The 23,620-nt window shown below is 41.2% G+C and overlaps 1 protein-coding gene across 3 annotated transcripts in view; it reads left to right on the top strand.

Annotated features, from left to right (window-relative positions):
• GUCY1B1 (guanylate cyclase 1 soluble subunit beta 1) overlaps positions 1 to 23,620 on the top strand; it is a 70,947-nt gene that overhangs the window by 32,890 nt on the left and 14,437 nt on the right. For all 3 annotated transcript variants that reach the window (XM_038400888.2, XM_038400892.2, XM_043513294.1), the window contains 6 exons: positions 657 to 757; positions 1,836 to 1,954; positions 8,665 to 8,862; positions 20,153 to 20,383; positions 21,730 to 21,846; positions 22,936 to 23,069. In XM_038400888.2, coding sequence (XP_038256816.1) covers positions 657 to 757; positions 1,836 to 1,954; positions 8,665 to 8,862; positions 20,153 to 20,383; positions 21,730 to 21,846; positions 22,936 to 23,069 — 900 coding nt within the window. The remainder of the gene's footprint in view (positions 1 to 656; positions 758 to 1,835; positions 1,955 to 8,664; positions 8,863 to 20,152; positions 20,384 to 21,729; positions 21,847 to 22,935; positions 23,070 to 23,620) is intronic.

Below are 23,620 nucleotides of genomic sequence, written 5' to 3' on the forward strand. Positions count from 1 at the left end.
AGATGTGATGCAAAAGCCTTAGACATCTTTTTTTTTAATCAATACAATCTGGCGAGCGCTCAGCACTTTTGAAAATCAGGTTACCTCATTAAGTATCCAAATATGGATTTTAAATGCTTATCTTTGAAAATTTAGACGGATGTCCATTTAAAAAATAATCTCCTCTACCTCCTGTAAATAAACTGTAATCATAACTGGGAACTATGAAATAATGTGTCTATTAAAAAAAATCTTCAGAACAACCTATATCTATATCTAAGTATATTCTCTTTATCTTATTTCTTGCAGTTTTCCAGTCTATTGGATATGAAGAATAACACATTCTAAAATGTTAGACTCTGCCTTTCTTATCTGAATAACTCCTTCTGTAGGATTGTTTATTGTTAAAGGAGATTTTTTTTCTCGCAATGATTTATGGGTTTTCAGGATAAGAGTGGGAGTAGAAGTTTTGTACTAAGCCTTAATTACAGTGAAATATGGAACAGATCTCTTCTTGGTGTAATTTAAATGTTGAACATTAACTAACTTCTCAAAGGTGGAGCCAACAAACTTATTTCATTTAAAAGACATATTCCAGATTATAAGTAATTGATTTAAGATTTACGCCCTGAATATATAATTCTTGATGACTGTATTTTTGTTCTGTTTTCTTTTAGGAAAGAGGCACAATTGGATGAAGAAGGACAATTCCTAGTCAGAATAATTTATGATGATTCCAAAACATATGATCTGGTTGCAGCAGCAAGCAAAGTCCTTAGTGAGTAATATGGCTATCTTTTAGAAATTATACTTGCTTTTAATGGGTCAGGCCTCATATAGTAAGGTCACTACTTTCTCTGTAACTTTAATGCATTAGTTTGCTAGTAAATTATATATATAAGATTAATAAAGACACAAATATGTGCAACAGGGGGATTTAATACAGATGAAGTGAAAGTGTGGTTATGATTAGAAAAAAAAGACTGGCTCAGAAAAAAGGGTTATTGCTCTTCCATGTTTATTTAAAATCACCTTCTTCCTTTTATTTTTTTAGAATGAATTTAATGCTTGTGATATATGTCAGATTGCTAGTTCATGAAAGTGCAAACCTTTTATGCACAAGACATATATAATATTACATGCAATGGCAGGGCACTACAGTGTGCCACCATGTCCCCCCTCCAATGTACAGTAGTACCTCAACCACCTGACGACCTCTAGATAGTATAGTTCAGTTTCCATGCCCATTTAATTATTGGTTTCTCTGCTGAGATTACTAACAAGGGTGACCAATGTAGCAATGTTTTTGTGAAGGGCACACCTCATTCCACATAGGTCATCAATCTGGATAGCATTAACTTTCAGCTACTGCTGCTCTGAGCTGAAATTAGAAAGGTAGTATTATCCCTATCCCTACTATCTTATTTGCACACTGTCTTTGCAGTGAGAGTGAATCAGCAACCAGCCACTGAACCCATAAGACCATGGATTCTGGGGAAGAATGCACTGTTCTTGCATAGATAGATCTGGCACGCATTGGTCTTTGGGGTTCTGTGGGGTTAGAGGTGAAACCACTGGTTATTACTGAGTAGAGGAATAGTTAGTGGGAAGGAGAAAAAGGGGAGGAGAATCTATCCCCCTGATGGAAAAATGACCTAATTTTTTTTTCTGTGGTGGGGTTGATCTGGCCTACTGCTTTTGGAGCGTGTTTTCTGGACTGACGATAGAAAATACAATATGCAAAACAACTCATTTTACATTATAATTATAGTATCATAAAATGAAGTCTAAAATTGCTAGCAAAGTACAAACAATGCAGTGCCTTAAATGAATCAAGTTTTCTGTATTTTAAATAGATCTTAATGCTGGGGAAATCCTTCAAATGTTTGGGAAGATGTTTTTTGTGTTCTGTCAAGAATCTGGTTATGACACAATCCTACGTGTCTTGGGCTCAAATGTCAGAGAATTTTTACAGGTAAGAATTTTGTGCCAAGCAACTTAAAGTAGGTAGCACTGGACAGGCAGAATAGGGTCTTGTGGGTAGGGCACTGGCTGGGAATCAGGAAGCTTGGGTTCTGTTCGGATCTCTATCACTGGCCTGGTGGGTGACCTTAGTAAATTGCTTCCTTTCTCTTTCCCTGATGTAGAGTTTCATTCCTCAGGACAATTTAGGCAGTACACTCCCAATTGCATATGCCTTTTGATACAGTCTTTAATTACATGGTCACATACTATATTTTGCACTGGACCCCTTAGCTCTGCAGTACACAGAACGGAGATAGCAGGGAGCAGAACTAAGGTTGCACAGGCAACAATAAATCTGGTATTTCCTAATTTTCAACAGCTTGACTTTGCAACCTAAGTAACAGTCTTTTAACATAGTTTTTCTTTATGTGATGTGATTCACTGTTCCTTTCCCCATAGATATGTAATGACTTTTTGGACCAAATTTACTTCTGGTGTCAATGGGTGCGGCTTACCAACTGACACTAGCAGAAAATTTGTTCTGTTTAGCTCTTTCTCCTCCAGAGGCCTGTCTGACTAAATACGGTAGATACTGATTATTTCAATATGTGCAATATTCGGCTCCTTTGAGAAGAACAAGCCATTACTTCCATCTCATAGCTCATCTGCAAATCAAGGGAGTTAGTCCTTGTCCACGTGTTGAGGAATGGGGTAGAGCAAAGGTTATTTTGTACTACTTTTGTGCTGTCCCAACCTTTAAGGACAGTGTGAATTTATGTTACTGTTTCTGGTGAAAAATGAAAATCCATTTTGCATCATTAGTGTGGAGGAAATCTAGTCAGTCCTATAGGAGCTGATCTAAGTATGGGGTAAAATAGTGATTTTTTTGGTTCCAAGGAAATTGTTCACATATGAAAACAGTTTGGATTTAGAATTTCAAATTCAGAATGTGCAGAGCTCTCAGTGAGGAACATATGCTCTAATAAGTTTAAAGCACATGGACTGATTCAGACATCAGGAAGATTTTCAAATGCATAAATGATTATTACAGTTGACTTTCAATGGCAGTTGGGCACCTAACTGCCATCTGTGCCTTTGGAAATCTCATCCATAATAAAGAAAAGAGTGTAATGCATAGTTTGTTTAAGGGCTCTCTGAATACAGTTATTCAGTTGCTTGTGCATACATCTGGATACCTTCACTGAGACCTAGATACAGGCCAGGACCTCCCCATACCCTGGCATACCAACCATTACTTGCAATACCTCTTTAACCTGACCACCTGGGAGCCTGACTGGATCGCTGTACATTCTCAGCATAGGGCTCCACGTACAATTTACACCAAGGAGAGATGCTGTCAAAACCTCTTTTTCAAACAGTTCATTATTCTAACTTGCAGAACAACTTCCATCCATAATTTCATACTCTACTAGAGTACACAAGCTGCACTCAGCACAAGCCTATAGGAATATGCAGCCTTCAGCAGATCATCATATACTGCCAGTCTGCATTCCCTGGGTGAGCAAGATTTGACAGGGTAGAAACAGACCAAATTAAAATCCGTAGCTGACTTGTTCCTTCCTCACCTTGGGAACAGACTAATGGACAAGTTCTCCTTCCCCTTTCCATTCTTCACCAGATGAGAAAACTGAAGGTAAGATTGTAACGCAGAAAAACCTCTGTAGTAACATTACATCTGTATTCTTGTAACTTTAACATTTGAGACTGCCATTTGTTGGAATTTCAGTTTGAATAGATGACATTGGCCATTTGCACTTTTGTAAACATAAACAGGAAGAATATATTAAGTATTTGCGCTGACAATGTGAGGTTGTTTTTTGTAGCTGCAATTATGAAGCTCAGTTCCGTTTAGCCATGATTTATTGTTACTGCTCTTAGAAGTCATGCTGGTAGATGATGCTGATTATTATTTTTGTAACAAAAGTGCTCATAAGCCACAATACAGATGGGGGGTCCATTGTGCTGAGTTCTGAATAAACACATAATAAAAGATAGTCCCAAGACTTAAATCTAAATTACAATCTATATTGAGCCCACAATATAACAAACAATCACATTTTTTGTTTTGTAAACCCTGTGCAAATAATCTTGACTATTATATTTCATGTTCCTTGGAATCAGTCTTAAAGGAGATTGTTTATAGGAAAGCCACAGGTAATCTAGACATATAAGGAGAGGCACATTAAAAGAAACTACTAAAGGGCAATACTTAGACTTAAATTAAAGTACTTTTCCCTCACTGTACAACATGGTACTGAAAAAATTGCTAGTCATATTAAATTAAAAAGAGAATATGGCACAGAGAGGCAGCATAAAGAGAGATGCAACCTAAGAACTCCCAAATGTGCTTTTATGTTAAAAACTACCTAAAGAAAATCAATCAGACTCATAAGTAGAGGTTGATACCAGATCCTTCAGGGAATCATTTAGTTGTCTATTGAATTAATTGTAAAAGCAGTGCAGTACAGTAAATCTATATTTTATATCTCTTCACTAAAAAGTATCCTCATACATAATATAGCACATAAATACTTGAGCAGCATTACTGTGAGTTTGGAAACCAATTGCACTCAAATAGTTTCTATTAGTTTCCAATTTGGTTTATGATTATTGGTCCAGATTCTCTCCTGCACTGAGATCCATTTGTCAGAGAAGAAAGGCATCATCAGAGATCTGATTTCAGTTCTCTGATCTGAAGGCTGTAGCCCCCGCCCCCCCCCCCACAGCCCTGACATAAATTACAGCAGCCTGGTAGCCAGAAATTGCCTTATTACTGTAAGTGTTTTGGTAGCTTTTAGAGACCCCAGTGTGGATCAAGGACCTATTGTGCCAAGCACTGTACACACACACACACACACACACACACACACACACACACACGTCCCATCTCCCAAGAATTTACAATCTTAACATATGCTGAGAGACACCACATACATACAGCAAACAAGACTATGTTGTTGCAGGAGAGGATGACAAGATAATAGTGAAATTATTGTTTAGCATAATAAGCGACAGTCACAGAATACCCACTGCCTAGCCCATAGGAATTGATCTCCATGCAAACAGTATATTGATATGTGCAAGGCTGACCAAATGTAACATAACTTTACAAAATATATGTGAAATATTCACAAGAAGAACTGCAAAATTTAAATTAAAAATGCAAGACTATCTGCTAAAGATCTCTAAGGGCCAGATTCTGATGCTCTTACTCACGTTGTGCAAGAGCATCAGGAAAAGGAATTACATTGATTTCAACAGGACTAGTGGCTGAGTGAATTGTGAATAAGGGTGTTGGAATTTGGTGCTAATATTTTATAGAAAAGCAGTATTTGGTATACATCTTATGCCCTTTTCCATAATATTGGACTCAAACTCGTTTTGAGACTGTTCAAGTGTGGATGACTCTGTGTATAGGAAGATGACTCTTCTTTTCTGAGTTTCTTCTTAAAAGACATCTTCCGAAAGGTCTACATATCTAAGCTGCTCCTGGGAAGCACATACTGGAACAGCAGCTCAGCACCCTTTCAGGCAGTCCACAGTGTACTTCCCCTCTGTGCACCCGGCTAGCTCTCTAGCTCTGCTCTCACCCACACTCTTTCAAGCCACTACAGACCTAGTCTTCACTTCCCAAGAGGAATGTTCCTGGTCTCTGCAAAGAACTGCAAGGGGTTGGCTTCATGTATCTTCTTCTCCCTTGTATTTGTGTAAGCGGGGGACTAGTCCTGCTATTGTGGGGAACTTTCCTGGCTTCTGCACTACCCCGGTGAAGTGGGCGAGCAAAAGGATCCGAGTCCTCGCTCCCACTTCCTTTACCCAGTGGCCTCTCTTCCCTAGAGGGCTCTCCTTCCACTCTCCTGTCTGGCAGAGTACTTGTAACCCCGATAAGGCTGAGCCCAGGATTCCTGGGTGGCTCGACCTCCAACCCTGTTGTGATCACCTAGGACAGGGGCTAGGGTGTCCCCGCTCCTGGGTACTCTCTCTGTACTTCTCTGACCATTACATACAAGTTAAAGCAAATGCAAGTTATTTAATCAACAATTAATTTTAAAAAGAATAAGAACAAATGGGAAAGGTTAAAGGAAACACATCAACCCGCTCTGTGGCAGGGAGCATCACAAGCAGCATCTCTGGAATGTCCGGGCAGTTCACAGTCTGTTCCTTGTAAGTCCCAGGCCTTCTTCTCGGGCCCTGGCTGTGCTGCAGGGATGCTGTGGATTGGACACTTGCTCTGGTGGTGGCCACATGCTCTCAGGCTCTAAGTGATAGGACCCTTCTTCCCAGTGTCACCCCCGCCCTGTCGGGGTTATGATCCAAGCCTGGCATGCAGAGCCCCTTGGCTGAGGCGTCTCCCTGTGCTGGGCCCGCTGCCACGGTCCCCCTTGGTCTTCCCCAGCTGCTCACCGCACCCAGCTCCAGACTGCTCCAGCTCCAGCTCCACCACTCTGTGTCTGTGCTGCTGCTGCTCTGCCTCCAGCTCCCTGGGCTGCTTCTTTGGGCCCCTCTGGCTCTGGGTGCTACAGCTCTGCTCCCAGGACAGGTCTGCTCTGCAGGCTGCTTCTGTGACTCTGCTCCCAGCACTGACCTGCTTACTGGGCTGCTTCTCTGGTCCCTCTGGCTCTGGTTGCTGCAGCTCTGCTCCCAGGGCAAGTCTGCTCTCTCCGGGCTGTGCTTCTGGCTTTGGGGCTGCAGCTCTGCTCCCAGGACAGGGTCTGCTCTCTCTGGGCTGCTTTTCTGGTCCTTCTGGATCTGGCACAGCTCTGCCCCCCAGCTCAGCTCAGCTCACGCCCCTGCTTTCTCCTTAGCTCAGCCCCACTCTGTCTGACCCAGGCAATTCCAGCTCACACGGAGGATGGGACCTCCCTGGCCTCCTGACTCCCTGATTAGCCTGCCCGCCCTGTCATTCAGGCTGACCTGGAGCATTGGCCTCTCCCCATTGTTCCTGGGGTCAGTCTCAGGGTCCTGATTTCCCATTCACTCTTCCCTTTAGGTACTGGGAGCTAGCCAACCAAAACACCCCCACTGAATGTTAGTAGGAGGGCAACAGTCCCCTTACATTTGCACTAAAGGCTGGGCTGGGCTGAGTTGAGCTCACAGATTTTTTGCCTCTTAAGTTTTAATTTGATGTAGTGATATATCAATGGAATAAAAATACAAATGTATAACAAACTAAAAAAGTGAAGGAGGATGTTCCAGGATGCATGCATCCCAAGGAATTCATTTATAAGAGACTCATTTCCTTTGGAGGCCTCCCAAGAAAAGTAGCAGCTGTTCACGCCACCTTCACAACTTTGAAGATCTACAGATGTTAAGAAAAGGGAGATGATCTAACCTGCACGTTTCAAACATCTTCATTGTACCTCTTCCTGACCTGACAAAAATCACAAAACAATCCCCAGTACTAGAAAGGGTTCAAGGGGGGAACAATGCTAAGGACCCGGTAAGTGAAGAGGGTGCATAATCTTGACAAATGTATTGGTAGATGATTACCTGGGTTGTGACGCTATTCAGCCAGTCTGATTGTCCTTTCTATCTAAGCCATTACACCATAAAGAGTAAAATAGAGTCATGCTAATGACTCCATAGTTAAGGTTGTAGCTAGCATAGTATTCTAAGTCTGATTCTGATCCCACTTTCCCCTCAAACCTCCTTATAAAATCTGCTTTCCAATTTATCAAGCATGTTTCCTATCCAGAGAAGAATTTACTTTTGCCAAAGTTTGAGATTAATCAGACAAAATTTCTGGGACATATGGAGAGTTTGAAAAGGTGAAATTGTTTTGTCTTTTTAAAAATCTCACTTTTTAAAAATGCATTGTTTCAGCTATGACCTGATCTAGAAACTCCATTTTGGGTTCATTCACTTGGTCTCAATGAGATCATGTGACTGAGCATTTTTAGGAAATGTGGTATGTTAATTTTAAAGATGTTAGCTATAAAATTGGAAACTTTGAAAACTCTTGTCAGGTCCTGGCAGAGCTTATAAACTTTTGTTAATGCTTGAAACAGCATTACTAGCTTACTGATTCATTTAAAACAGTAAGAAAGACTGTGGTTGTAGTTTTTTTTACATGCAAGTGCCTAAAGTTAGACTCCTAAATCTATATAGAAACACTTGGCTTACCAGCTGTAGGCTATTTGGATACAGCTGCTCTTTAAAAGATAGACTACAAGCAGCAGAGTTCTTGGAGGGAGGGAAGAGATAAAGATGGGTGGGTAAGAGAGGGAAAGGGGTATCCTAGCCATTCCCACATCCAATTGGAAAATTAACCTTGCCATGAAAATAAAAATGTTTCCATCTATTGTGCAAACATAATACAGTCCAGGAATTCTCTCTTTCTCTCTCAAATGACTTTTACTGGTATTATTTTCAGTGCCAGTCATAGGCAAGACTCATTGTCAGGTGTGAGGGCCCACAGTAATGGTCCCTGGAATGGCAAGACAGCAGAGCAACCTGCCTAGAAGCCCTGCAATGGAGGTCTGGAACTGGTTGACACAAACCCACAAGTGGTTGTGGCCATTGTGGACAGGGTGGGGCCAGACTACCCAGGAAATGTACTGAATCAATAGCTTATATATTCAATATGTAGCTTAGGTCTTTAAAACTGCTACTTAAATTACTTGTATTCTCAAATAGACAATTTGCCACATGCATGAACTCTATTCTGATGTGTTTGTGTGTTTTTAATTGTCCCTGTAGAACTTGGATGCTCTGCATGACCATCTTGCTACTATTTATCCGGGTATGCGTGCACCTTCCTTTAGGTGCACTGATGCAGAAAAAGGGAAAGGACTCATTCTGCATTATTATTCAGAGAGAGAAGGACTCCAGGATATTGTCATTGGAATCATCAAAACAGTAGCTCAGCAGATCCATGGTACAGAAATAGACATGAAGGTAATGTTTCCTGGTATGTTCTGATTGAAAGTTGATGTCATTCATAAAATTGAAAGAGCTGTATGATATAATGGAAAACAGTATTTTTTTATCCATTCATACTTTCCACAGAGGTTTTGCGTACTGAAAAATCTCTCCATTACCCCCCCCTGTTAACCCAATACCTTCAAGGTCATATACTGCCCTCACCTGCCTTTGCCCTGGCCACACCCATATACTAGCCACAGAGGAGAATGGCATAGGAGCCCCTGTACCAACTCATGTCTCCTTACACTGGTAGGATCCTCCAATGGCTATATCTGACAATTTTAGGGCTGCTTTGCACCACCAGAACACCACAAACTAATCACAGCACAACCCAGGATCTGGGCCAAGAAATGAAGAAGATTAGCATGTCCAGTTTAAACTACAGAGATAATTTTTCATGGTAGAATGTAAATCCAGCTCGCCATTTGGCCAGGATACAAGAGGAAACACCTATTCTTGCACAAAGTGCCATGGAACCTTTAATGGCAATAAGTGCTCAAGACCTTTCTCTCTCTTTCTTTTTTTTAATCTTCCTTGTGTGAAAGATTACAACTATAACAGCAGGCGCTCCCTTTATTACCACATTGGAACATTGATTCAGTACTGAAACAGGAGTGCCACCTACTGACTCACTAGCAGTATTCACATTTTCCCTGGAAATATTCATCCTGGTGCTTATCAGCCCAGTGCTAATTTGTATATAGTCCAGATGGCTAATGGCTCAGGACAACATCCAGTAATCCAAAGAAAGAGAAAAGGGGTACAAAGATTATGTTGCATATTATTTTTCCATTTTCATGTATTTTCTTTTTGCCTACTGTAGTGAACGTTTCATTACATACCCTTTAGCAACAGAAGGATTTTAGGGACAGAGTCTGCAGTTCATTTCACAACCAGATAGTCACAGCAGAGAACTAAGGAGCATTTTCAGAAGTGTCTTTAATAATAAGTACATATATACCTGAGATTGGTTTAAACTGCCTCACCTAAAATTTTGAGTGAGAGCTGCCACTGTAGAAAGACCTCCATGCAGGAATAATATCCCGCTCCAAAAGCGATGCCCCAAATCCTTCAAACAGCACAAAACAACGCAGCCCACAACTACTATTGTATTCCTTGACTGAGACTACTCCCCAAGGAAGAGCTGCATTGGCCACAATGTTCACAAATCTCTGCAGAATAAGATGGGTCTCTTATGTGATTGGGTGGGTGGGGAGAGGTCTTATAATTTCTTTGCAACCAGAAGAGTTAGAATCTTGAATCTTTTTTTGAATAAATGACAGTTTAGATTCTCAATCACTTATTTGTGGTGAAGGATGGATTCTCCTGCAAATTCCATAGCTGTGGACCCTCAGAAAACACAGAACTCTGGCCAAAGTAAACCACCAGACAGAATTTAATCACTTAATCAAACAAAAACATTTATATTGAAGATCACCTAAACTTTGCTATGGATTTCATAGAAACTGTTAATGTGTGTGTGAACTGGATGAGCGATATCCTTCTGATATAAGCAGAACTCTCCACATGGAAAATCTCATGGAAAAACAAACTGAATACTATGTATTATCTTTTATTCTTTCAACCAACAGATTTGTTTAAGCATTTACTCTAAAATCCGTACAAAGTATGGATGACAAAGTAATTAAATGTGAAAAGTACAGACATCCATTTGACACTAGGATGGAAACCACTACCACTACTGGATTTGAATGTAATACTATTAAAATATAAGGCAAACACTTCATCTACAGGGCTAAACAGACTTTGGGTTTCAGTCTTGTCCTTGCAAATGACAGGTAAATATCCGAGAACGCCAGAAACACCAGGCCCAATAATGAAGCTCCTATTGAATTCATATACAGTCCTTACTCAAGCAAAAATCTAACTGAAGTCTATAGGGGAAAGCTGATATGGCATAAGAGATGACAGAATGGGAAAATGACAGCAACACCCTCACTGATCCATTGAAAAGAGAATTTATACAGTAACTCCTCACTTAAAGTCGTCCTGGTTAACCTTGCTTCCTTGTTCCATTGCTGATCAATTAGAGAACAAGCTCGTTTAAAATTGCTCAATGCTCCCTTATAACGTTGTTTGGCAGCCTCCTGCTTTGTCCACTGCTTGCAGGAAGAGCAGCCCATTGGAGCGCTAGTGGTAGGGGCTTGGAACCAGGGTGGACCAGCAGCCCCCCCCATCAGCTCCCTGTTCCCCTAAGTTCCCTGTGCAGCAGCCGACCAGCAGGCTATCAATTGCTGGCAGTTCAGCTGTCCCTCCCCCCACTGCCCTTTGCTGCTCCTACCCTCTGCCTTGGAGCTGGTCCCATGAACCTCCTGCTTGCTGTGCAGGGGGAAAGAGGGGAGCTAATGTCAGGGTGTACCCTTTCCCCTTGCTCCTGCACCCCGCTTACCCCATTTCCGTAGAGCTGTGGGGGGCCTGACAGGGCTTAGGATGGAGGGAGCTTCCTGGCAGTAGCTTCTGTCTCAAGTTGCTGATCTACTTAGAAAGACTTAGAGTGGGGTCAGTGTACTTAAAGGGGCAATGTGCATCTCTCTCTCAGACACAGTGTGTGTCCCTGTCTGCCATGCTGTCTTCCCTCCCTCCATTCGTGCTGCCTTGTAGAGTGTGAGGCTGCATTAACAACAATGGGTTAACCCTTGAGGGCTCAGCTGATCACTAGTTCATGGTTTAGCAGTAAGGCATTCCCTGGGAAATATCCCACCCTCTGACTTCACCACCTCAACCAAGCTTCACGATCATCATCGTTGTGTAACAGTATTAAATTGTTTGTTTAAAACTAATACTGTGTGTGTGTGTGTGTGTGTGTGTGTGTATGTCTTTTGTCTGTTGGAAAAAAATTTCCGTGGAACCTAACCCCCCCCATTTACATCAATTCTTATGGGGAAATTGGATTTGCTTAACATTACTTCGCTTAAAGTCGCATTTTTCAGGAACATAACTACAACGTTAAGCGAGAAGTTACTGTTGTTATCAAGTAATGCTCAACATTTTGTCTCTGATCGGTGAAAATCTGCCCAGTATAAGTGGAAACATGAATGTGACTTTTCATTTAGCTAAGCAAAGACATATTCTGAAGATACATTTTGTTGCAAAGCTTAGGAGGGAGAGCCAACTAGATATTCTCTTTGAAACCTGAAGAGTGATTTGTCTTGCTTTTAACTGCGGTTACCATAGTGATTGAGCTCTTATACATGTCAGTTTGATATCACGCACCAACTAAGACCACACAGGGAAACGAGAAGAATTAAACTTGACTCCTGGCTTTGTCACTGCTGATGCTGCTCTTTCATTTACCAAGTTTTGACAGCATCTTCTTTGGAAAGATTTGGCCCAGTTTGTTTTGCCTAAATTTACCTGGGTGAAACTGAATGCAGAATTTACATGAATGTTTAAAAATCCAGAAATTTAATTTTAAAAAGGCACACACGTAAGAGGTTATGGTACTCACAGAAAAAGTTAATAGAATTTAACTGGTATGAAATCAATAGGGTTGTGTAGAAATTACTATAAATACTTGTACAATTTAACAGAGAATATGATCCCTTCTATGTGTTTTGAATCATCCTATAGAATTCTGTTGTGATAATAAAATATTTTATTAAATTCTTTAGGATGGTTTAAAATTAACGGAAAGGATATAATTTTCTATTAAATTCTATAGGGGGATTCCATAACAATACCTAACCTTGTTACCAGTTTTAACAGGCAGCTGAATACACTCTCATCTAGGATGTGGTCCAGACTGCATTGAAATTAGTGGAAAGACTCCCAGTGACTTCAGTGGGCTTTGGCTCTGGCATTTAATTATCTTGTTTGTTTCTCACATTCCTTATGTATTCAGTAATGGAGTTGTTCCCTCTTTCTATACATGTTTTTTGTATTGGAATTATTAGAAGAGTTGCAGTTGCCTTTCACAGTGCTGCCTGTTAAGTGGTCACATCAAAGTCCACATTCTGCATTGTGTTTCTGACTGCATCTTCGTGCTGCTGTTGACATATTGGCATTCTGTAAAGGTTAGGAGAGTAGCACAGCTCTCGCATACAATAGCAGGTTGTCTTTATCAAACTGTGAAAGCCTGCTGTGTCTGTGTAGGGTCACATCTCATCCTGGCTAAATGGTTTGTGACATAGGAAATATATAGAAAAAACCAGGAGTACTTGTGGCATCTTAGAGACTAACAAATTTATTTGAGCATAAGCTTTCATGGGCTAAAACCCACTTCATCAGATGCACATAGTGGAAAATACAGTAAGAAGACACACACACACACACACACACACACACACACACACACACATATACATACAGAGAACATGAAAAAATGGGGGTTGCCATACCAGCTCTAACGAGACCAATTGATTAAGGTGGGCTATTATCAGCAGGAGAAAAAAAACTTTTGTAGTGATAATCAGGATGGCCCATTTCAAACAGTTGACAAAAAGGTGTGAATAACAGTAGGGGGAAATTAGCATGGGGAAATAGTTTTTAGTTAGTGTAATGACTCATCCACTTGCAGTCTTTATTCAAGCCTAATTTAATGGTGTCCAGTTTACAGATTAATTCCAGTTCTGCTGCTTCTCGTTGGAGTCTGTTTTTGAAGGTTTTTTGTTGAATAATTGTGACTTTTAGGTCTATAACTGAGTGTCCAGAGAAGTTGAAGTGTTCTCCAACTGGTTTTTGAATGTTATAATTCTTGACGTATGATTTGTGTCCATTTATTCTTTTGCGTAGAGACTGTCCGGTTTGGCCAATGTACATGGCAGAGGGGCATTGCTGGCACATGATGGCATTCCTTTCTTTCTGCTGATATAGACTAACACAGCTACCACTCTGAAACATGGGATATATAGTAGTTCTGGCACCTCCTGCTATATGATAGGACTTTGGAAATTAGCATTTGCTCTCACCCACACTGAGCTGTAGCTCACGAAAGCTTATGCTCAAATAAATTTGTTAGTCTCTAAGGTGCCACAAGTACTCCTTTTCTTTATGCTGATTCAGAGACTGGGGTGGATGGTGAAATTGCCTCATTGAGATGTTTAGTGTGAAAAGCTAAAAACAGATTGCCAATTGCTCGTATTTTATAGGTTTTTTTTTATGCTGAACCCTAACCTTTATTGGTTGATTGGTTTTCTGTGGATTTCTTGTTATCAATAAGAAAAGATGAGAATCTGTAAAGAGGTTCATCATTACAGCAGAGAACTAGGGAGACTATCATACAGTGATATTATTAATGGAGTTGGAAGATGTAATGTTTGACATGGAAATTTCCTTAAAAAGATTTTTTTTTTTTTCAAATGGAAAAGTTTTTAATCCAAGCTATACAATTTTTTGCAGTTGTGGTAAATGAGATTTCTTAGAAGTGGGATCCAAACTCTAGTCTTTAATCCCATAAAAGGTTTCAGAGTAGCAGCCGTGTTAGTCTGTATTCGCAAAAAGAAAAGGAGTACTTGTGGCACCTTAGAGACTAACAAATTTATTAGAGCATAAGCTTTCGTGAGCTACAGCTCACTTCATCGGATGCATCTGTAGCTCACGAAAGCTTATGCTCTAATAAATTTGTTAGTCTCTAAGGTGCCACAAGTACTCCTTTTCTTTTTGCGAATCCCATAAAAGTCACTGATGGAAATGATAATCTGGAAGGCCTAGTTTAATAATGGTGATACATCCATGGATTTTGGAAAAGGTTAATCTGTTAAATTCTAGAGGCCCAGTTGTCCTTACCAACAAAAAACAAAACAAAGCATTTTGTTGGCGAGAGAGAGATCCTCCCTTCACTTCAGAACCACCAGTACTATCTAACTACAGTGTGACTACAGCCTCATTCCTTTTCTCAAATATAGGGTAATGGTCTCTTGGAAGATGAAGGGATGGGGGTCACTTAAGCTTTGTATTCAAAAGAAACACAAGTCTAAGCCACACTGGTGCTTGGACAAACCCACAGATTTTTTTTTCCCTTTAAGTGGCCACAAGTAATTTCTGACCCCACATATATACTCTTGGCTCTCCAGCTGCGACTACTCACTGCAACACCTTCCACTGTGGAATTGGAGTTCCACTTTGATGATACACATAGAGAACAGCATCAGGCTTTAGGAAACTAAGGAGATAGAGAAAGGGAGTTAATAACATATTTTACAAGACTACAAAGAGGAAGGATGGGTCTGTGTTTAATGCACAAGACTGGGAGTCCAAAAGACTCTGCCACACTCTGTCACTGTGACACTCAGCTTTCCTCTGTGTAAAATGGAGACTGTAATTATATCAGTGCTTTCAAAGATATTTTGGGGCTTAATTATTTGATGTCTGTAAAGCATTTTGAGATCCTGACCTCCCGATGCCATAGAATCACAAAGTATTGTTATATTGTTTCCCCTGGCAAAAATGGGAACCAGATTTTGGTAACATCCCTTCCTGTGTGTATATTACTGCTAACACATGAGTTATGACCATTCAGAGGGAAAAAGACCTCTTAATATGCCAAATATTTTAGTGATTGCATTTCTTTGTGCATAATAATTGGTAACAATATATTTTTTGGAAACGTCCAGAAATGTTTTAGAACAACTTGTATATCTCCCCACCTCAGAGATATATGAGTTCTAAAAGGATAATCTCCCCACCTCAGAACTCCTGAAGGCTTGTTTTTCTGTGTTTTGATCTTGTCTGTTGTGGAATTTTTGGTCTGGAATAAAAAAAAAAGGATATTCAAGACATTCTTGAATCCATGTTAACTGTATTTTCTGAACGCTTGAATAGAAATGCCTTCTCTGCCCTGATTTACACCCCATTGAAATCTATAGAATTACTCAGGGTATAAGGGCCTGAAACAAAGTTCACTGAAGTCTATGAAAAGTCTCAGTGATGTCAATAAACCTTGGATTAGGCCTGAAGTGAGGACAGAACTTAGCCTAATATGTTCCAATATGTTGCTGCTAAACAATACTGCCTAAATAGAATTATTCTGTTCTACCCATTAAATCTGATTAGGTTTGGCAAGAGATACATTTGTCGACACTTGATAAATTATGATATTTCATTAGGCATCAACTTTAATTATACCATGATATATGGCTCTCCTGGCAAACAAAATTAGCCCTTTTAATTTCATTATTTCAAGGAACTTTGAGTAGGATTGTTAGAGTGAAGTGAGATGATATGTTCAAGATATTAATATGAGATTAAACCAATAGAACATATGAATTTATGCTGGTTTTTAAATATTACGCATTAACAGCTATGTTTTGGAGAAGATGCTTTTAGTTTTAACTATAGGGCCTGATCCTGTAATCCTGATTGCTTTCATGAGTAATGATTGCAAATTCAGCATCCTTAGTTTGCACACATCATGAAACAGCTAGAAGATTGCGTTATTTTTTCCTTTGTTGTGATCAGTAACACACCAGATATTTGTTGTGATCAGTAACACACCAGATATTTGCCCAGCTCTGAGCAGACATGCAAAAGTTAGACTAGTCCTAATAATCAATGGAGCAACCTGGATGTGTGAAAAATGCCACTCCCCTGCCTCAACAGGTGGGGAACTTGATGTGCTTGGCAGGGAAGAGGCACACTCTGAGCAGCAAAGTAGGGAGACACTCACTAAGAGACAGTATGTAGCTTCACACCCCAGGAGTCTCTGGGCCAGCTGATTGGGCAGAGAGAGGTGTGGGAGAGAGGTGCTGATTGGACAGTGTAGCGGGGTGAGCACCCACTCCAGCCCTGAAGGGGTTGGAAAAGCCCTGAAGAGGGCTGGGGCTGGGGAAGGGAGTAAAACCCCGGCTGACTGGGGGAAGTAGCAGCAGCTGGGGGCCACACCCCAATCAGGGCCCAACTGGTTCTATAAAGGCTGTGAGCCAGAAGAGGGAGAAGGGCCTGGCTGCAAGGTGCCGAGCAGGACACCTAGTTTGGAGCAGGGCTGGGGGAAGCTCAAGGGAGCTTGGGCCTAGGAAAGCCCCAGGCTGCAGGCCTGGGAAGGCCTGTTAGGTACGGGGGTGCAGGGGCAGCCATGGGTAGGTAGAGGTAGCACGTCCAAACCCCCTCTCCTGTGATGAGTGGCTTGTACTGCAGTCTGTTCCAGTGAGCGGGGCCTAGTTAGTGACTGGCAGTAGCCTAAGACTGAGGTGAGGTGGGGATAGTGGGTGCCAGGGGGCAGCACTCCAGACAAGGGCACCGGTGTCCAGGAGGGACACAGGTGAGACACACTGGCCTGAAAGAGACACTCTGGAAGCTGGATGCTAATTCCCTGATGACAACCAGCAGGAGGCGCTGCTGGGTGAGTGTGTGCTTCGTGACAGACAGCATTCCCCATCTCCCAGGGTTTAACCCAGTATGGAAGCCATGTGGAACCTCTTTTGACTCTGTTCCAGCAGTCCCAACCAATTCACCAGAATTAGGAATGGGAATTCAGCCTGACAGATGCTGTGGGTATAGCCAATCACCTGTTTGGGGGTCATGAAGGAATTTTTCTCCCATGGGACAATTGGTAGAGGACCAAGGAGGTCTTTTGTTTGTTTGTTTTTTGCTTTCCTTGCCGCACCTTCAAACCACAGTGGGTAAATAGGAATGCACTTAGTACCTAGCTGAGGTACTGGGGAGGAGTTGTTTATTCATTGCAACTTGTGGCCACATTTCCAGTGCAGTTAGGAGAACATACAGTTCCCAGAAGTAAAAGACTTGGCAATGGGCCTAGGGATCATGGAATAGGGTGAGACCTTGTAGCTTTCCCAAGCTGAAGTCCCCACCCTGCTGCACCTTCTGTTGCCCTCACTGAGGGGAGAGTACTAGGACTCAGAGAGAGCTGAGTCCCAAGGGTAAGCTAGGGAGAGCCACCCCGTTATGGGCTGTATGGTAAGGAGCCCTGTAACCACTGCACTGGAACCAATTAAATGTCTAGTATTAAAGAGTATAGATAATGGGCAGGAAATGCCCCTTCCCTATGTTAAAGTGTAATAAAAGTTGTGGCCAGCCGCTTAATTCCATGCATGTGTCTGTCCTCATTTCACTTCTGTGGCTGCATCAATAAACGCATTCTAACACGTCATAACAATTTGTTAAAAAAGAAAATTGTGTATAGTTTGTTAAAGGCTCACACTTTGTAGACTTTTTTTTGCTAAAGTCTCACTCTGTAATAACAGAAGTTGAGTTACAAGTGGGAATAGCCTAGTGCTTTTCTTTAGTTTATTTCTACAAAGTGAGGAGTAATGGGGAATTATTTCTTTGTTATAAGCCAGCTATTTGCTATTGTATTTATGTTCTGCAGACATCATAGACTTGATCCACCTTCACTGGTGCAAGGAGGAGCTAATTGTCCCTCCTTGAACTAGCAGGCGCTGCTCCAACAAGATGGAATTCTTTCACCCTTGGGGAGGGTAGGTGGCTGGCTGCATTGCAGCTTTTTCTTGGAAGTTCACCAGGGTAGGGCAGTTTCATACTGTATAAGAGTCCCAGCAGTGCAGTCTCCTGAAGCTAAGTGCGGCATGAGCCCATACTTAGACTAGCCATGCCATGGTCTATCGCCAGCCAGCTCTGCCTATTTTGGGGGATCCATTGATCAGGTGCAGGTTCCCCATAGAAATAAAGTTGCAGTTGGACAATGCAAAACCGTCCAGGGGCACTTTCCCTCACAAGAGGTCCTGTGTTCTGGGCTATACCAGCAGAACCAAGCATAATGCAAAGCTGAGTGTAGCTCCTTATTTCCAGGATCAGGAGTTGGTGTAGACATATCCATTTAATTTAGAACAGGAGTAGGGAACCTCTGGCATGTGTGCCAAAAGCGGCACGCCAGATGATTTTCAGTGGCACTAACACTACCCGGGTCCTGGCCCCTGGTCTAGGGGTCTCTGCTGCTGGCCTGGGGCACCAGCCACTGGCCCCCTGCCAGCTGGGTTTCCGTTTGCTGGTCCCGCTCAGCCCGCTGCCAGTCCCGGCCACCAGTCTTGAGGGCTTCGCTGCTGGCCTAGGGTACCGTCCACTGGCCCCGCTCAGCCTCTGAGTCCCAGCCACCGGTCCAGGGCCAGCCAGACTGAGGTCCCAGATGCTGGCCTAGGGCTCTGCAGCCACCCCCACTGGCCTTGTGGCCCACTGGGGCAGGGGCAAGAGGGCGCATAGCTCAGCACCCCCTCCTTAAAAATTGTTTCAGCACCACTATACTGGGATATTTTTAAATCCTGATTTTCTGCTTACATCACTATCATGCCATATGGAACAGCGCACTGCGTTTGATGTTGAGATAAGAATGTACATGGAAGAACTGGAATCAGAATTTTCTGACAGATTTCAAGATTTCCAGCGATTTGGCCCAATGGTTTCTTTTCTAATTAAACCTGAAAAAGTCAACAAAAGCGACTTGGATTTGTCTGTATTTCAGTGGATGGGTGTTGAAGATTTCAAAATGCAGCTCATTCAGTTAAAAAGCTCAGAATTGTGGGCATTGAAGTTTGGAGATCTGTGGAGTGCACTTGAAGCTACCGAAAGAGATCAGGGAGCCTCTATTCTGACCTGCTGGGCGTCCCTGCCAGTGAAATTTAACTATTTGAAGAAAATTTGTGTTTGCAATGCTTACAGCATTTGGATCCACATACCTGTGTGAACAGGTATTTTCACACATGAAATCTGTCCTCTGTCCCTCTCGGAGCTGTTTAACAACTGATCACTCAGAAGCCTGCGTGCAGCTTAAAGTATCCAAATAGGTGCCAGACATTGGAAAACTCAGCAAGGAAAAGCAAGGGGAAGGATCACAGTAAACTGATAAGATCTGCATTTTAGTTTAATTTTAAATGAAGCTTCTTAAACATTTTAAAAACCTTATTTACTTTGCATACAACAATCGTTTAGTTGTATATTATAGACTTAAAGAGACCTTCTAAAAACGTTAAAATGTATTACTGACACGCGAAACCTTAAATCAGAGTGAATAAATGAAGACTCGGCACACCACTTCCGAAAGGTTGCTGACCCCTGATTTAGAATTTACAGTTCATATTTGAATGGGCTTCAATTAGTGCCAAGAACAACTGTGCTTGAATAAAGAAATGCTATTCCTCCCTTGATTTGTAGAGATTTTTTTTAAAACTGAAGATTTCTATGGGAATACTGTATTTTTGGAAGAACTGGAACTCATTATTTTGATATTTATGTATCTATTTTCTCTAAATGTGTTCTGGTCTTTACAATAGAATTCCAATTATTAACACGTGATAGAGGTTATTGCTACCTGCAATCTTTCTCTTCTTTCATCCAGGTTATTCAACAGAGAAATGAGGAGTGTGACCACACTCAATTTTTAATTGAAGAGAAGGAGTCTAAGGAAGAGGACTTTTATGAAGACCTTGACAGATTTGAAGAGAATGGGACCCAAGAGTCCCGCATCAGTCCTTACACTTTCTGCAAGGCTTTTCCTTTCCACATAATATTTGACAGAGATCTGGTGGTAACACAGTGTGGCAATGCTATATACAGAGTCCTTCCACAGGTCAGACTATTGTCTTATGTGAAAAGCTGTAACAAGTGTTTTAGATATTATTTTAATAACACTCAAGTGCTATTATAATTTTTTTATTTAAGGTATATTGTGATACGATATATTCTGCAAGGGTTCATTGTGAAGACATTAAATAGATTTGCGATTGTCTTTCTACATTACAGTGCAGTGTTTAATTCTCACCTTAAAATGCAGTTGCACTTTGAAAATGAACTATGTAAAAATAGCACCTTCTTCTGGAACAGGTCTGCCTTCTATGTATTCAGGGAGTCTTACTTTTGACAACAAAAAATATTTTATTATTTTTCAGGCTTATTAGCATTGTAGAGCAACATAGCTGCAGTATGATGGGGTGCTGAATGCTCTTTTACATCAGCAACATCAGTTTTAACTAAGTTCTAATTACCAATTTCTAAGGTCCAATTTCCGACCTCAGTATATGCCTATGAAACCCTGCTGAACACAATTGATATTGTTTTCTGTTGTTTATATTACAGTAGTGCTCAAAGTTCTCACTTAGGATTGGGGGCCCTGTTACACTATGTACTGTGTAAACTCATAGGATAATGTGGTCCCTGCCCTGAAAAACGAACAATCTAATTTAAGACAAGATAGAGCTAGGAAGTGTAATAAACAATATAAGGGAAGGGGTATATGTGTAGTAAACAATATAAGAGGTATGATGAGGATAATGTCAATTGATCATGCAGTTACATAGGCACTGTGCATATCTTGATGGTTCTGAATCATTTAAATATTTTTACAATATAGTTAATTTTACTAACCCTTCACCTCACCATTATGATTTGGTGATTTCCTAGACATGGCTCTTGAGGGGGAATTGGAAAGAAGAGAGGTCAGTCGTTTTTCAGATGAATTCAGGGGTGGTTCATTGAACACATGTAATTAGTGACCTACCGAATATGGCCTGCAGAATCTTTATTACAGGAGATAATAGGTGAGAGAACACAACTTGACTTTTTGACCCTAAGGTGAGTTTGTAGGGAGGACAGTTAGAAAAAACAGCTTTTTACTTGTAAAGTGAAGGAACGCTGAAAGACCTCAAACATGATATGGTGCAGTGCTACTTTTGCAAAGTCACTTTCCAGAATAGAACTGCACTTTAAAATACACCACAGCCACAACTTGAAAACCATAGTTTAATCTAATATTTTATATAAAGAATGTACACCTGCATTCTCTGTCTCTATTCTCTTCCACATTGCATTGTATATGAAGTGAAAGAAATACAATCACCATGTGAATATTTTCTGGTTGTAGAAAAATCCTTTATTTCCTTAGAAAATGAGCTTCTGTTTGTCTTGTTTATGTTTTAGCTTCAGCCAGGAAACTGCAATCTGTTGTCAGTTTTTTCCTTGGTTCGGCCTCATATTGATATTAGTTTCCATGGGATCCTTTCACATATCAACACTGTCTTTGTATTGAGGAGCAAGGTAACCAAATAACGTTCATCTGGCTTTTGAATAAGTAAGTATATTTTAGAGAGATAAGAGGAAACTCAGAGGCCCTCAATAAAAATATTTTGCACAGTAGTAAGCTCTGAGCCCATTCTGTGTTTTGGGCCAAGAAAAAGCCAGATGCATGAATTCATATGTGGTTGTTAGGGTGGGCTATAGGCGCAGATACAGGGGGGTGCATATTTTTTGCACCTATGATGCCTTCTTTATAAATGACGATCCTGTACAATAAATGACATTACAGAACTGCAGCCTTCTGCTAGGAGTAACTGTATAACAACAGTTGCTCCTGCTTTTGGGGGAGAAGCAACTGTGTAATAGTTTGAAAGGCCAGCATGTAGCATATCACTGCTTGGGCCCTTACACACACACACACACACACACACACACACACACTCTCCCTCCTTCCTCCCCCAACATGTTCCTGCGTCCTTTTCTGTAGATGGGGCAAAAGAGCCAGGCAAACTCATGTAAATGAGTGCAGCACGTGAAGTAGCAACTATTACACCAGGTAACCTGCTTACTTACTGGAAGTAATATCCCAGAAGGCTGAAGGAGAAGTGTTGCATATGCACTGACAGGATCAGACCCTCAGTTTGAGAAATGACATCTAACAGAGGAAAAGGAGGACAAAACCAGCAAAGTGCACATCCCTCAGCCCGCGCCACTTCCCACAGCCCCCATTGGCCTGGAGCGGCGAACTGCGGCCAGTGAGAGCTGTGATTGGCCAAACCTGTGGATGCGGCAGGTAAACTGGCCTGGCCTGGCCTGGCCTGCCAGGGACTTTCCCTGAAAAAGCGGCAGCCCTAGTTTGAGAACCACTGCACTAAAATAATTGAGAGAGGAAACCTTAGAAAACTTAAATACTATAGTTGGCATGTTCAAGAAACAAGTTCATTTGGTCTTCAGTGTAGTCTATGCTTCATGGATCGATTCCAGACATCCTGAGCTTTCCTCTAGTGAAGGTTATGTGTGTCTGTTTGCATGCGCACATGCACATGTGCCTGGTGAAGTAACAGAGGAATCATTATTGTTGTTTAATTATTATTACTTTTTCATTACAAGGAAGGACTGTTGGATGTAGAAAAGTTGGAGTGTGAAGACGAACTAACTGGCACGGAAATCAGCTGCTTACGCCTCAAAGGTCAAATGATCTACTTACCTGAAGCAGACAGTATTCTCTTTCTTTGTTCTCCAAGGTAGTTTAAGCAATAAAAGTACTCTATTGACCATGCTGAATAGCCACCAAATTGCAAGAGTGTCTCTAAATGTATACGACTACAGAAACACACTGGACCAGATTCTGTTCTAAGTTATAGTGGTGCAAGCCCACTGATATGAGGGAGTTGCACATAGAGAACAGAATATGGTGCATTCATAAAATCATTCATTACAAACATTGGTACATATTATCCCATCTGTTTTTAAGCAGAACACCTCATTAACTGAGAGGTTTTTAATAAGTCATGACATTTGGTTTATGAATTTCATAACCCTAAGAAGAAGTAGGAATCAGTTTCTCAACTGGTGATGTGCTTGCATAGCAGTTTCAATGCAATTTTCACAGTGAGATGCAATGATATTTAAGAATCAGCTGGAAAATTAGTTCGGAAAATAAATTATGTAATAGACTCATGTCATAGCGTGATAACTGTCATCTTGGTTGTGACGAGGGATTGAACTGAGGACCTTTAGAGCTAAAAGCATAAAACTTTATAGTTTTGCTAAAGGATCAGTTTTGTAGCAGTGA

This window comes from Dermochelys coriacea, chromosome 4 (genome assembly GCF_009764565.3).
Source record: "Dermochelys coriacea isolate rDerCor1 chromosome 4, rDerCor1.pri.v4, whole genome shotgun sequence".
Lineage (NCBI taxonomy): Eukaryota > Metazoa > Chordata > Testudines > Dermochelyidae > Dermochelys > Dermochelys coriacea.